This window comes from Bison bison, unplaced genomic scaffold, assembly GCF_000754665.1.
Source record: "Bison bison bison isolate TAMUID 2011002044 unplaced genomic scaffold, Bison_UMD1.0 scf7180017864295, whole genome shotgun sequence".
NCBI classification, from domain to species: Eukaryota; Metazoa; Chordata; class Mammalia; order Artiodactyla; family Bovidae; genus Bison; species Bison bison.
In genome coordinates, this window is record NW_011494867.1 from 1,832,256 (window position 1) to 1,846,498 (window position 14,243).

General features: G+C 45.2%; 1 protein-coding gene and 1 long non-coding RNA gene across 2 annotated transcripts in view; both read left to right on the forward strand.

Moving 5' to 3' along the window:
• The window catches only part of LOC104996477, a 16,409-nt gene extending 5,247 nt beyond the window's left edge, over nt 1–11,162 (forward strand). Inside the window, exons 2-4 of the long non-coding RNA XR_826197.1 lie at nt 1,943–2,021; nt 2,115–2,173; nt 8,912–11,162. This is a non-coding gene — a long non-coding RNA (uncharacterized LOC104996477). The remainder of the gene's footprint in view (nt 1–1,942; nt 2,022–2,114; nt 2,174–8,911) is intronic.
• A 1,332-nt stretch (nt 11,163–12,494) lies between these two features.
• The window catches only part of ZFP1 (ZFP1 zinc finger protein), a 12,999-nt gene continuing 11,250 nt past the window's right edge, over nt 12,495–14,243 (forward strand). The window contains exon 1 of the mRNA XM_010850854.1: nt 12,495–12,508. Coding sequence (XP_010849156.1) covers nt 12,495–12,508 — 14 coding nt within the window. The remainder of the gene's footprint in view (nt 12,509–14,243) is intronic.

The window sequence follows — 14,243 nt, forward strand, 5'->3', positions numbered from 1 at the left end:
TCAACATTCAGAAAACGAAGATCATGGCATCCGGTCCCATCACTTCATGGGAAATAGATGGGGAAACAGTGTCAGACTTTATTTTTCTGGGCTCCAAAATCAGTGCAGATGGTGACTGCAGCCATGAAATTAAAAGGCGCTTACTCCTTGGAAGGAAAGTTGTGACCAACCTAGATAGCATATTCAAAAGCAGAGACATTACTTTGCCAACAAAGGTCCGTCTAGTCAAGGCTATGGTTTTTCCTGTTGTCATGTATGGATGTGAGAGTTGGACTGTGAAGAAGGCTTGAGTGCCAAAGAATTGATGCTTTTGAACTGTGGTGTTGGAGAAGACTCTTGAGAGTCCCTTGGACTGCAAGGAGATCCAACCAGTCCATTGTGAAGGAGATCAGCCCTGGGATTTCTTTGGAAGGAATGATGCTAAAGCTGAAACTCCAGTACTTTGGCCACCTCATGCGAAGAGTTGACTCGTTGGAAAAGACTCTGATGCTGGGAGGGATTGGGGGCAGGAGGAGAAGGGGATGACAGAGGGTGAGATGGCTGGATGGCATCACTTACTCGATGGATGTGAGTCTGAGTGAACTCCGGGAGTTGGTGATGGACAGGGAGGCCTGGTGTGCTGCAATTCATGGGGTTGCAGAGTCGGACACGACTGAGAGACTGATCTGATCTGATGTCTCCACTAAGATTGAAGATGCTGCATGCTGCAACTAAGACCCAGTGCAGCCAAATGAATAAATAATTAAAAATGTTCTTACTACAAAGTGCTAACCATTAACTAACAGTGCTGAGTTGCCACAAACTTTCAATTTGTTTTTTAAAAAAAGCAATCTGAAGAGCAATTAAAAAAGAAAATATGTCTATATGGAATCTGTCAGGTTTTTTTTCTGGCTGCTTTTAAGAATTTCTCTTTAACTTTGACTTAAATATGATATGTCCAGGTGTGTCTTTGTTTTGCTTTTTGATACTTAACCCTCTTTGGATAAATTATCCTAGTTTCTTGGATCTGAGGTTTGCTATTAGCCATTTTTGGAAAATTCTTGGTTAATATGTCTTCAAATACTACTTTTAAAAATATTCATTTATATATCTGGCTGTGTTGAGTCCTAGTTGCAGCCCGTGGGATTGTCATTGTGTCACGTGGAACCTTTGTTGTGGCCCCCAGACTATAGTTGTGGGTACGGGCTCAGTAATTGGACTGAGCATACTTAATTGCTCTGAGGGGCATGGGATCTTACTTTTCCAACCGGGAATCAGGCCTGCACCCCCTGCATTGGAGGTGCGGAGGCTTAACCACTGGACTGCCAAATTTTGGGCAATACATTATTTTTGAAAATAATTATCTATGTGTTTACCTGTGCTGGGTCTTAGTTGGGGCACATGGGATCTTCAGTCTTCATTGCAGCATGTGGGATCTTATTTTTAGTTGTGGCCTGTGGGATCTAGTTTCCTGACCAGGAATTGAACCTGGGCCCCCTGTACTGGGAGTGTGGAGTCTTAGCCACTGGACCTCCAGGGAAGTCCCTCCAATACATTTTTGTTAGACCATTTGATATTGCACTACAGCCCTTGGATTCCTTGTTTTTTTTTTTTTTTAAACTTCCTCTTTGTGTCTCAGTTTAGGTAATTTCTTTGGACCCAATTTCTTTGGGTAATTTTTCTGTCTTCAGGTTTACTGAAAATTTTCTCAGCTTTGTCATAGCATTGCATATTGAAGATGGTCTTTCAACTCTGTTACTGCATTTTTTTTTAGCATTTCCATTTTTTTCTTGATGGTTCCATCTCCTGAAGTTCCCTATTTGTTAATTCATTTTGTAAATCTTTTCCACAAAGCTTTAATATATGAATAATAATTTTAAATTCCCTGTTTGATAATTTAACCAGTTATGTTTTCTGCTGTTTGTTTTGTCAGTTAACAATTGTCTTAGTCTTACCTTTTCAGATGTTCCATAATGTTTGATTGAAGGGGGGTTCTGCCAGCATGATCCAAAGGACTAGCCCATGAGGTGGAATTTTCTCAGGTGACGTATAACAATTTATAAACAAGTCATTCTGGAAGTTCTGAGGCAAGTCAGACCTTTAATAATAATACCTTCTGTTTTCCTTTCTTCCAGTTCTGCCTTCATAGTTCTCTGTCTTTATCCAAAAGCTGCAGAAAATGAATAAATCCCAGGTGAGTTGTTTATTCCTAACTTTTCTGTGCATTTGAGGAAATATATAAGGACCTAGAAAATGAAATGAAAGGTATAAATGAGTAAAATTCAGAAAAACATAGTAAGAATAATCAATACCAGCAGACAAAAAGTAAAATCAAGTTAATCAGGTATTTTAAAAAAAGTTAAAAAGTAAATCAAGTTAATTAAGCAATTATTGCATTGATTATGAATACCATTTCCTTGGTTCTCGAGTATTAGGTATAAATTAGTTTTATGAACATTCATATAGATTGTGTTTTGAGCAGCATTCCCAGGAAGAAAAACAGGTTATTATTTTATCTCTAGTTTATTCATATAGCATTCTTCAGGGTAATACAGTGTGTATTTTATTTTTCCAGTGAGATTAACTTGATGCCAGAAAACTCACTGAAGAGCTGGATATGTATTTAAATTCTCCCCCTAACTTACACGAGTTCCATTGTCATTACTTTCTTGAGTAGCATTCCAGAATGTACTTCTACATATTTACACAAGTATAAGTACAGATTATCATGAGATGGCATACTAATTATACTGTTCTGTTTATATGTTTTGTTTTGCTTTTAATGAATAGACTTCATTTTTTTAGAATAGTTTTGAGCTTACAGAAAATTTGAGTGAAAAGTACAGAATTCCTTTCCTCCCTCTGCACACATGGTTTCTTCTCTTATTACCATCTTGCATTAATGTGGTATAGCTGTTAAAATTGATGAGCCAATGCTGATACTCAAACTAAAGTTCATAGTTTACATTGCTGCTGCTAAGTCGCTTCAGTCGTGTCCGACTCTGTGCGACCCCAGAGACGGCAACCCACCAGGCTTCCCCGTTCTGAGGTTCTCCAGGCAAGAACACTGGAGTGGGTTGCCATTTCCTTCTCCAATGCATGAAAGTGAAAAGTGAAAGTAAAGTCACTCAGTCGTGTCCGACTGGCGACCCCATGGACTGCAGCCCACCAGGCTCCTCCGTCCATGGGATTTTCCAGGCAGAAGTATTGGAGTGGGGTGCCATTGCCTTCTCCAATAGTTTACATTACGATTTGCTTTTGGTGTTGTGCATTCTGTATGTTTTGACAAATGTGTAATGACATGTATCCACCATCATTGTATGTTAGAGAATAGTTTCACTACTCACAAAATCCCCTGTGCTTCATCTAGTCCTCCTTCCCTCCCTTTCCTTGAGCACCTGGCAGAATTGGAGGGGCAGTGAAAAAGATATATATTACCTATATCACTGGTTTCCTCTTCCAGAATGTTATACAGTTGGAATCAGTCAGTATGTAGCCTTTTCAGACTTCCATTAACAATCTGCATTTAAAGTTCTTCCATGTCTTTTCATGACTTGATGGCTTATTTCCTTTTAGCACCCAGTGATATTTCATGGTCTGAATGTACCACTATTTATTTACCCATTGAGCAATTGAAGGACATCTTGGTTGCCTCCGGGTTTTGACAGTTACGAATTAAGCAGCTATAAACATGTCTGTGTAGTGTTTTTATGAATGTAAGTTAATCATTTGGGTAAATGCTAAGGAAAACTAAAGCTGGATTGTACAGCTAGATTGTACAGCAAGAGTAGTTTGTGAGAAACTGCTCAACTGTCTTTCAGAGTGGCTATAATATTTGCATTCCCACCAGCAGTGAGTGAGAGTCTGTGTTGCTTCACGTCCTTGCCAGCATTTGGTGTTGTCAGTGTTGTCAACTTTGGCCACTTTCGTAGGTGTTTTGCAGTATAATTTGATAATTCTCTGACATCTTAAGTATCTTTACACATATTTACTTACCATCTGTATATCTTCTTTAGTGAAGCACCTGTTAAGGTCTTTGGCCCTTTAAAAAAATTTTTTTTTTACTGAAGTATAATTGATGTACAATGTTGTGTTACTTTCTGCTGTACAGTGAAGTAATTCAGTTATACATACATATGCATTCTTTTTAAAAAATATTCTTTCTCATTATGGTTTATCATAGGATGTTGAATATAGTTCCCTGTGTTATATCTTGGGACTTCGTTGTTTATCTGTATGTAATAGCTTACATCTGCAGACCCTAACCTCTCACTCCATCTCTCCCGCAACCCCTGCCGCTTGGCAACCACAGGTATGTTCTCTGTGGGCATGATTCTGTCTGTGTTTCGCAGATAGGTTAGTTTGTTCTGTTTTTTAGATTCCGTACATAAGTAGTTTTATATGGTATTTGTCATTCTCTTTCTGACTGACTTCACCTGGTAGTCTGTTGTGTGTGGGCCACTCGTGGATTCCAGTATACTTAAGTCTCTGATCTCGTTTGGATTCTCCCGCTGTAGCTCATGACAGAGTGTTGAGCACACTTCCTTGTTCCATCCAATGCTTGTTCGTTTTTCTTTGATGTATCTCCGGGTGTCTCTCTGTGACACTCTATCTGTGTCTCAGTGTGTATGGTTTCATCCCAGTCTCCTTGGTCATCTCTTCAATCACTGTCTATTTGCCTTTTTTAAGCCTAAGCTTTTGTCTAACTCTGGGAGTCTCTTTGCATTTCCTAAATTAATTCATTGTATTTATTTTTAGATTGAGGCTTTAGGGAATTCCCTGTGCCATTTGTCTTTTCAGATTGCATTTGTAAGGAATTCCCTGAGCCAATTGTCTTTGTCTCATTTACTTGATGTAGTCTGATCATCTCCTGTATCTACCATGTTGTTGCAAGTAACATGATTTCATGCCTTTCTAAGGCTGAGTAGTTGTTCATGGCATATATGTAGCGCAACTTCAGTATATAAAGCTCACAGATGTTGTGGTTGCTTCCATATCTTGGCTGTTGTAAATAATGGGTTCCTGAATGTTGGGGTGCCTTATTTCATAGTATAGTTTCCCATGCACATAGGCTTGGACAATCTCACTGTAGGTCTGGGTTTCGTTTTAAAGGAACCTGCATAAGGTTCTGCATCTTATCTCAGCAATTTTCATTCCCAGAGGCAGTGGAGGAGGGTTCCCTTGTGGCTCAGCTGGTAAAGAATCCTCCTGCAATGCAGATGACCTGGGTTCGATCCCTGGTTTGGGAAGATCCCCTGGAGAAGGGAAAGGCTACCCACTCCAGTATTCTGGCCTAGAGAATTCCAGGGACTATGGAATTCTATGGGGGTCGCAAAGAGTCAGACACCACTTTCACTTTCAGTATTTATCCCTGTGTTGGGATATTATGGCCGCTTTGGTGCCTTGGCGCCGGGAAAGAGTGCCTTTCTGAAATGTGGGGTGCCTGTGTTGTTTCAAAGGATGCATTTCCCTGAATATAGGGCCTGGTGAGGGCTTGCAGGATCTCGTGGTAGGTGCTGGTTTTGTTCTAAAGGAACCTGCAAACGGTTCTCCATCGTGGCTGGTCGCGATTTCCGTTTCCAGGAGCAGTGGAGGTGGGTTCCCTTCTCTCCCTGCGGGTCTCCAGCATTTATTGTTCTGATTTGCTGGTGAGGGCTGCCTGATGATAGTTGGTTGTAGGTTTGCTTGGCATTTCTCTAAGAATTAGGAAGGCGGAGTTTTTTTAGAGGTGCGGATAATTGGTTTCCACTAAGTGTGAGGAAAATTTACCGTTTGCAGTCGGGTTTTGAAAGTCAGGCCTGTTTTGAATTCTATCTCTCTGAGCTACCGTAGGTTATTTGTTGAGGGCAGGGTCATTTAGCTTAATCAGGCAGGCTTCTGACTGGGAAGAGCGTGTTCAGTTCAGTCACTCGGTCGTGTCAGTTCAGTTCAGTTCAGTTGCTCAGTCGTGTCCGACTCCGTGTGACCCTGTGGACTGCAGCACGCCAGGCCTCCCTGTCCGTCACCAACTCCTGGAGCTTATTTAAACTCATGTCCGTTGAGTCAGTGAGGCCATCCAACCACCTCATCCTCTGTCGTCCCCTTCTCCTCCCGCCCTCAATCTTTCCCAGCATCAGGGTCTTTTCCAAGGAGTCAGTTCTTCGCATCAGGTGACCAAAGTACTGGAGTCTCAGCTTCTGCATCAGTCCTTCCAATGAATATTCAGGACTGACCTCCTTTAGGATGGACTGGGTGGATCCCCTTGCGGTCCAAGGGACTCTCAAGAGTCTTCTCCAGCACCATGGTTCAGAGCCCCTGCTTTGACGATTTGTTCCAGGAAACGGCCACAAGGCAGAAGCACTTTTGCCGGCTGTGGTCAGTCAAGTGGGCATCCAGAACCCAGCCAAAGTCGTGTTTCTGAGTTGTAAAGTAGCGTGCACACTGCCCGAGTAAACACCAGAGAGCGTAGGTGTCATTCCTCCATGCCCCTTTCCTCACAAAGCCCCCTCACCACCTCCGCCTGGCCAGAGCCATCTCAGCCGCCAGAAAGCTGCGCTGTTGAGGCTGTTTCCTATATACGTGGATTCTGTAAGGAAGAAGTTGAAATTGGGAACCCCCCCACCAGGAGAAGTGGAGATGGGGACTTGTTAAAATGCTTCCAGCCCAGAGTGGAAATGGGGGTGCGGTGTGGGTGCAGGAGCGCCTGGCAGTTTGGTCAGCTGTGGCATGTCCCAGAGGGGACCAGGCGCTGTAGATGCAGTGAGGGCTTCTGCCCCGCACACCCTCTGCAGCCCCGGAGGCGGGCTGCGGGCTCCAGGGGTGTGCCTGCGCCCCAGTCACCAGGCCTGAGGGGGATGGGGTATGTGTCTGTTTTCATTTCCTCCTGTCCCTGTAATGTGTATTTTGCACTGGAGTCTACTCGATTCCTGTTATCGTGTTTGTTTGTGGTGGAACAAGAAGTGGATTCCTTTATGTTCATGCATCTGTTCTTTTTGGATTCACTTCCCCTGTAGCTGTTGACAGTGTTGAGCACACTTCCTGGTTCTGCCCAGTCTGTGCTTGTTCATTGTTCTCTGATGTGTCTGTGGGTCTCTTTTTGACCATGTGTCTGTGTCTACGGTGTACTGTTGAATCCGAACTTCCTCAGTGATCTCCGCACCCCGACCCCGACCCCCAGGGTCCATCTTGTGTTTGATAAGCTTACATTTGTTGTGTGACTGGGAGTCGGACTGTGTTTGCTGGTAAGTCTTAGTTGATTGTATTTTTCGATTCCACCTGTAAACAATACCCTGTGCCATTTTTCTCTGTCTGATTTACTTGACACACTGTGATCATCTCTCGATTCCACGTTGCTTCAAATGGCATTTTTTCGTTCTTTTCTATGCCTGAGTAGTTGTCCGAGGCATATGTGAAGCACAGCTCCAGTATCTACCCGTGTGCAAGGACTTTATGGCTGCTTTGGCGCCTTGGCACCAGGAAAGAGTGCCTTCCTGAAATATGGGGTGCCTGTGTTGTTTCAAAGGATGCATTTCCCTGAATATAGGGCCTGGTGAGGGTTTGCAGGATCTCGTGGTAGGTGCTGGTTTTGTTCTAAAGGAACCTGTCTCCATCGTGGCTGGTCGCAATTTCCATTTCCAGGAGCAGCGGAGGGGGATTCCCTTCTCTCCCTTCGGGTCTCCAGCACTTATTGTTCTGATTTGCTGGTGAGGGCTGCCTGATGATAGTTGGTTGTAGGTTTGCTTGGCAATCTAAGAATTAGGGAGGCAGAGATGGTTTCAAGGTGCGGATAGATGGTTTCCATTAAGCGTGAGGAAAATTTACCGTTTGTATTTGGTTTTTGAAAGTCGGTCTGTTTTGAATCCTCTCTCTCTGAGCTACCCCAGGGTATTTCTCGAGGGCGGGTTCCGTCAGCATCCGGCAGGCCTCTGTGGGGGAAGCGCGTGTTCGCCCCTGGCTTGGCGGTGTTGTTCCAGGAAACGGCCACAGGGAGGCAGCACTTCTGCCAGCCGCGGTCTGCGCGGTGGGCGCCCAGAACCCGAGCCTTCGTGGCGTTCCTGAGCCTGACGTGGTCGTCAGGGAGCGTGCAGACCGCCTGAGGAATCGCCGCAGAGCCTGAGTGCCCTTCCTCCGCGCTCCTTTCCTCTCACAACCACCCTCCCACCCGCACCCCCGGGTCTGAGACGGCAAGAGCCATCTGAGACCCAGAAAAGTCCTGTTTTGAGGCTGTTTCCTATGTAGGAGAGACTGTAAGAAGTTGAACTTGGGAACCCCCCTACCAGGAGAAATGGAGACGGGGGACCTTTCCAAGTGCTTCCAGCCCAGAGTGTCCAGTATTATGGGGATGCAGTAGGCCGGGTGTAATGGCACCCCACTCCAGTACTCTTGCCTGGAAAATCCCATGGACGGAGGAGCCTGGTGGGCTGCAGTCCATGGGGTCGCTAAGAGTCGGACACGACTGAAGCGACTTAGCAGCAGCAGTAGCAGCCCGGGTGTAGGTGCAGGTGTGCCTGACTGTTTGGTCAGCTGTGGTCTGCTCCAGAGGGGACCAGGCGCTGTAGATGCAGTGAGGGGTTCATGTCCCGGCAGTCCTCTTTAGCGCCCCCAGCCCCCTGGTATCCAGCCCTTAGATCCTAGCCTGCTGGGTCCCCAGGAGTATGACCACCCAGGTCACTGAGGCCTGGGTGGACGAGAATGGTCTTTTTTTTTTCATTTTCTCCTTCCCATGTAATTTTTTTTCATGGAAATATAATAGTTTTACATTGTTTTTAGTTTTAGGTAGAAGAAATTTATTTAGTTATATATGGAGTTCTAATCAAGTTGGTCTTGAACTTATCAGAATCTTTAAAGTCATATATTCTGTATTGTAAGAATATTTACTAAGTTAAAAAGAAGTATGCCGAAGACTCCATATTGTCCGGACTCCTACGCCATCACTCTTGTTTCCTCGCTGCAGTCAGATCCGTGTTTGGCCCGTTTCCTGGTCTGTCCTGCTGAGGGAGCTGGGAGGATGTACCAACAGTGCCCCCCCCCCCCCCCGCCCCATTGGATGTGCTGGCTGTTTCCTGTGCTCGGTACCACATACTGTTGTCCATTAATGTCCTTCTACAGCTAAGGCTGTCCTTGGACACTGGAATCATGGTGAGCTGTCTTTCCTCTGATAAAACTGGAACGTTACCTCATCTCCACGGATCCTTCGCAGGGCTTCCCACCTCCATCCTTCCTCTGGCTCCACCTCCTGCCCGCAGGTCCTAACAGGCCGTGTTCCCGGGACTGGGATGTGTTCAGGGATGACAGTAACGAGGACGACATAGTGAGCCTCAAGTCGGTGGTGGTTTGGTCAGGTGTGTTCACTCTGATTTCCATGTCACAAACCAGACTTTCTCTGTGGCTCACTTTTCCTGAGACCACAAAATGGGCTGAAGGAAATTCTGCAGCCTTCTGGCCGTTTTTCGTAGCAGCAACTCTTACACTGGTGCTTATGGGCACTTCTGTGTACTGGGTCTGCCCTGCCTTCAATGACAGGTGCCCTCACAAAAATACTGTCGGTAGTTGAAAACGACTTCAAATAGAGAAAGACTTAAGAAACCAGTTTCAAGAGTTAAATTCTACTCACATTGTTTAAGAAACCAAGAACATGAAAAGATTTGTAACATTGCTAATTTGGGGGTAAATGCCAGTCAGCAATACAATGAGCTGCTCCTCTGGCATCATTCAGAATGGTCCTCCTCACAAAAACTACAAAGAAGAAATACAGGCATGGGAGAGGGTAAAAGGGAACCCTCTCTAGGCTTCCCGTGGCCATGTCAGTGGTAACAGCCACTAGGAAGATCAGTGTGGAGCTTCCTTAAAAATCTTAGAAGAGGTACTTCTCTGGTGGTCTGATGCTTCAGGCTTAGCTTTCCAATGCAGAGGGTGGGGCTTCGATCTCTTGTCTGGAAGCTGGGATCCCAGATGCCTCGTGGCAGTAACAACCAAAACATTACACAGAAAACAATTGTAACAAATTCAGTAAAGACTTTAACGATGGTCCACATTAAAAAAAAAATCTTTAAAAAGTTCTAAGACTAGAGCTGCCAGATGATGCAGCAATCCCATCCCCAGACCTGTATCTAGGAGAAGGACAACTGGAAGAGACACACGCAGCCCGGTTCTCTGTGGCACTGTCGTTAGAAAGGATGTGTTTATCTGGCTGCCTCAGACCTTAGTTATGGCACAAGGCACCCTCAGTCTGCACTGCAGCATGTGGGATCTAGCTCCTTGGCTGGGGATCACATCGGGACCCCCTGCATCAGGAGCTCAGAGTCTGAGCCCTTGGACCACCAGGAAGCCCCACTGTAACACTATTGACAGTTGCCAAGAGTGGAAGCACCAAAGTGTCCACCAATAGATGAAAGGATAAAGATAAAGCCAATGGAATACTATTGGCTCATGAACAAATCATGCCATTTGCAGCAACATGGAAGGACCCAGAGATGATGCTGTTGAGTGATGTAAGTCACACAGAGAAAGGCAAATATGAGATACCATTTATAGGTTGAATGTAAAAGTTGATAGTAATGAACTAATTTGCCAACAAGAAAGTCACAGCTATAGAAAACAAACTTATCGTTACCAGAGGGGAAAGACAGGACAGTCGGACAAGCTAGGAGGTTGGAATATACATACATTCTTGCATATGGAGAAGAGCTAATCGACAGGGGCCTACTGTACTTACCTAGATGGAAAAGAGTCTAAACTGAATATGTAGACACCTGTCAGCGTGAGTCAGGTTGGTGTACACAGAACAAACAGCACTGTAAAGCAAATATTCTCCAGTTTAAAATACAGATATTAATTCAAAAAGAAAAACAGAAATGCCTGCTATATTCCCTTGGGCCCTGCTCACCCAGGCTGGTGTCACATCCCTGGTGCCTGAGCAGACTTGAGTCCCAAGGCTGGACTGTCATGAAATACAGGGTGTTGGGGAGGATGTATCAAGAAACGTGTCCCCTTTGACCTGTAGTGCCTGGTCCCCTCTGCATGGAACCACAGTCTTCCAAGTCCAGGGGCAGCCAAAACACGACTTGGGCAACCACAGGAAGGTGGACCTTTTGGCCTGGAAGAGATCTGAAAAGTCACCTCATCTCCACCTCTCCTTGTCACGGGGTGACCTGCTGGATCCAGGGTATTCGAAGGGGAGACGGCGTCGGTGATTAATTTAAATATTCATCAAAGATATAAAGAGTAATAGAATGAGGATAGCTCAGTGGTGAAAAGAGGCTGAGTAGCTTGGTTTACGCAGAAAATCAATATAACCTGTGACACCAGGTTAGCTCTGACCACGGAGGCCGCAGGTGCCCTCTCGAATAGCGGAAGGTGCCCCACCTTAGACACCTTCTCGAGTGGGTCTTAGAAGCCCAGGCAAATAAATGGTCGCAGAGGACCTCCACGCTCCAGATGGAAACTTCAGCCATGAGTGGAGTGCCTCTCGCTGTCTCCTGGCAGTGAGAAAAGAATGACATGGGGAGACCAAGCTTCGGTGAGCAAGGCCTGTAGCTTTATTTTCAACAGGGGCTTTTATACCCTAAGTTGCACATAGAGGATAATAGGGGATGTGAAATCATGCAAAGTCAGCAGTCTTTGATCCTTATCGAAACCAGGGTTTCTTTCCTGCAAATTTATCGTACACAAATGGTTTCGGTGATTTACATCATCTTCTGGCCAGAAGGCCTATTAACATTTTATGACTTTTGACAAAGGTTTGTCAACTGTAAGACTTATTTTCTCTAAGAGTAATTATTTTAAGGTTTGGCGCCATGCTCCGAAGGTGTTAGATAAAGTTGCATTCCTATAGGGCAGAGGTACAGTGGATTTACAACAAAGGAAAGAATTTATTACCTTAAGGGTCTAAAGTTGCTAACACCAAGGCCACTATTTATTTTTTCTACATACCAATTATATTAATACACATTCAAGGATACAATACAGGGGATGTGGAAACTTGGCAGCAAGCATTGGCTCATCAATGAAATCTTATTCTGACAGTTTCTAACTCTTTGAGAGGCTCTAAGCTATTTGAATATCTTAAGCTTCCCATGCCTCTCAGGGCTGAGAGACTGTAAACAATCGTATGCATAGCTGTAGGAGTCCTGGTAAACTTGTCAGGTGAGTTAGAGAGCTATCTGAGGGGTTTGGATTTAAACACTCCTAATGCCCAGGAACTTTATTAATTGGAGCTGTAAGTTAACTCTTTGTCAGAGAGAGCGAGATGGTGGTGGGGGACAGACCCCAGTGAAGTCAGAGGTGAGAGCACAAAGCAATAAAGTAGGTAGACTCTGGTTTTTTGGGCGTAGATGCTCAAGAATATCCAGGGGGACTCCTGAGGCTCGATCCTGCCCTTGTGTATGCCGAGCCTCCTTCCTCATGACCTTTGCCATGAGTGGAGTGCCTCTTGCTGTCTCCTGACAGTGACCATCTCCAGCCTGCCCATCAGAGCTGCCCCCCCTCTGATGACAGTACCCTTAACAGGTTTTCAGGGCTAGGGGTCTGTCCGGAAGATGAAGGGTAAGAGGTATGAGACTCATCAGGCCCTTGGGTGTTTGGTCAGGCATACCCCACTGTAATTTACCACCCAGGAACAGGACCTTCCCTCCCTCAGGTTCATATTCCCGGAGTAACCAGAATGGGGCAAGAAGAAATCCTGCCACCTTCTGGCCATTTCTTATAAAAACAGCTTTAAAGTCAGTGCTTAGGGGTACTTCATAATCATTAGACCTTTGGAGCTGTAAATGACAGGGGCCCTCAAAAAATGTCTTGGGTAGATAATCATAAACAACTTCAAATAGGGTAGGCTTTCAGGAACCCAAGTTCAAGAGGTAAATTTTACTCATGAAAAGCTCGTCAGCATTGCTAATTATGGGGGAGATACAAATCAACGCTCCAATGAGGTGTCCCCTCCAGCAGTCAGGATGGCCATCATCAGTCTACACACAGGAAATGCTGGAAAGCCATGGAGAAAGGGATCCCTCTTAAGCCATTGTTGGGAATGTAAACTTGGTAACAGTCACTATGGAGATCAGTATGGAAGTTCCTTTAAAATCTAAAAACAGACCTGCCAGATGATTCGGCAGTTCCACTCTTGGGTGTCTATCCAGGGAAAACCACACTTTGAAAGGGCACATGCTCGCAAGGTTCACTGCAGCTCTGTTTACAGTAGCAAAATGTCCATTGCCAGATGAATGGATAAAGAAGATATGGTAGAAATATTCTGCAGCCATAAAATAAAATAATGCCATTTTCAGCAACACAGATGGACCTGGAGATAATAGTGAAGTAAGTCAAACATATAAAGGCAAATATGATACCACTTACAGGTGGAATCTGAGTCAAAGTAGCTCAGTCATGTCTAGCTGTTTGTGACCCCACGGACTGTACAGGCCATGGGATTCTCTAGGCCAGAATACTGGAATGGGTAGCCTTTCCCTTCTCCAGGGGATCTTTCCAACCCAGGGATCAAACCCAGGTCTCCCGCATTGCGGGCGGATTCTTTACCAGCTGAGTCACCAGGGAAGCGAGTGGGTTCAGTTCAGTTCAGTCGCTCAGTCGTGTCCGACTCTGGGCGACCCCATGAATCGCAGCACGCCAGGCCTCCCTGTCCATCACAAACTCCCGGAGTTCACTCAGACTCAAGTCCATTGAGTCAGTGATGCCATCCAGCCATCTCATCCTCTGGCGTCCCCTTCTCCTCCTGCCCTCAATCCCTCCCAGCATCAGAGTCTTTTCCAATAAGTCAGCTCTTTGCACGAGGTGGCCAAAGTATTGGAGTTTCGGCTTCAGCATCATTCCTTCCAAAGAAATCCCAGGGCTGATCTCCTTCAGAATGAACTGGTTGGATCTCCTTGCAGTCCAAAGGACTCTCAAGAGTCTTCTCCAACACCACAGTTCAAAAGCATCAATTCTTTGGCACTCAGCCTTCTTCAGTCCAACTCTCACATCCATACATGACCACAGGAAAAACCATAGCCTTGACTAGACGGACCTTTGTTGGCAAAGTAATGTCTCTGCTTTTGAATATGCTATCTAGGTTGGTCATAACTTTCCTTCCAAGGAGTAAGTGTCTTTTAATTTCATGGCTGCAGTCACCATCTGCAGTGACTGGAACCCAAAAAAATAAAGTCTGACACTGTTTCCACTGTTTCCCCATCTATTTCCCATGAAGTGATGGGACCGGATGCCATGATCTTCGTTTTCTGAATGTTGAGCTTTAAGCCAACTTTTTCACTCTCCACTTTCACTTTCATCAAGAG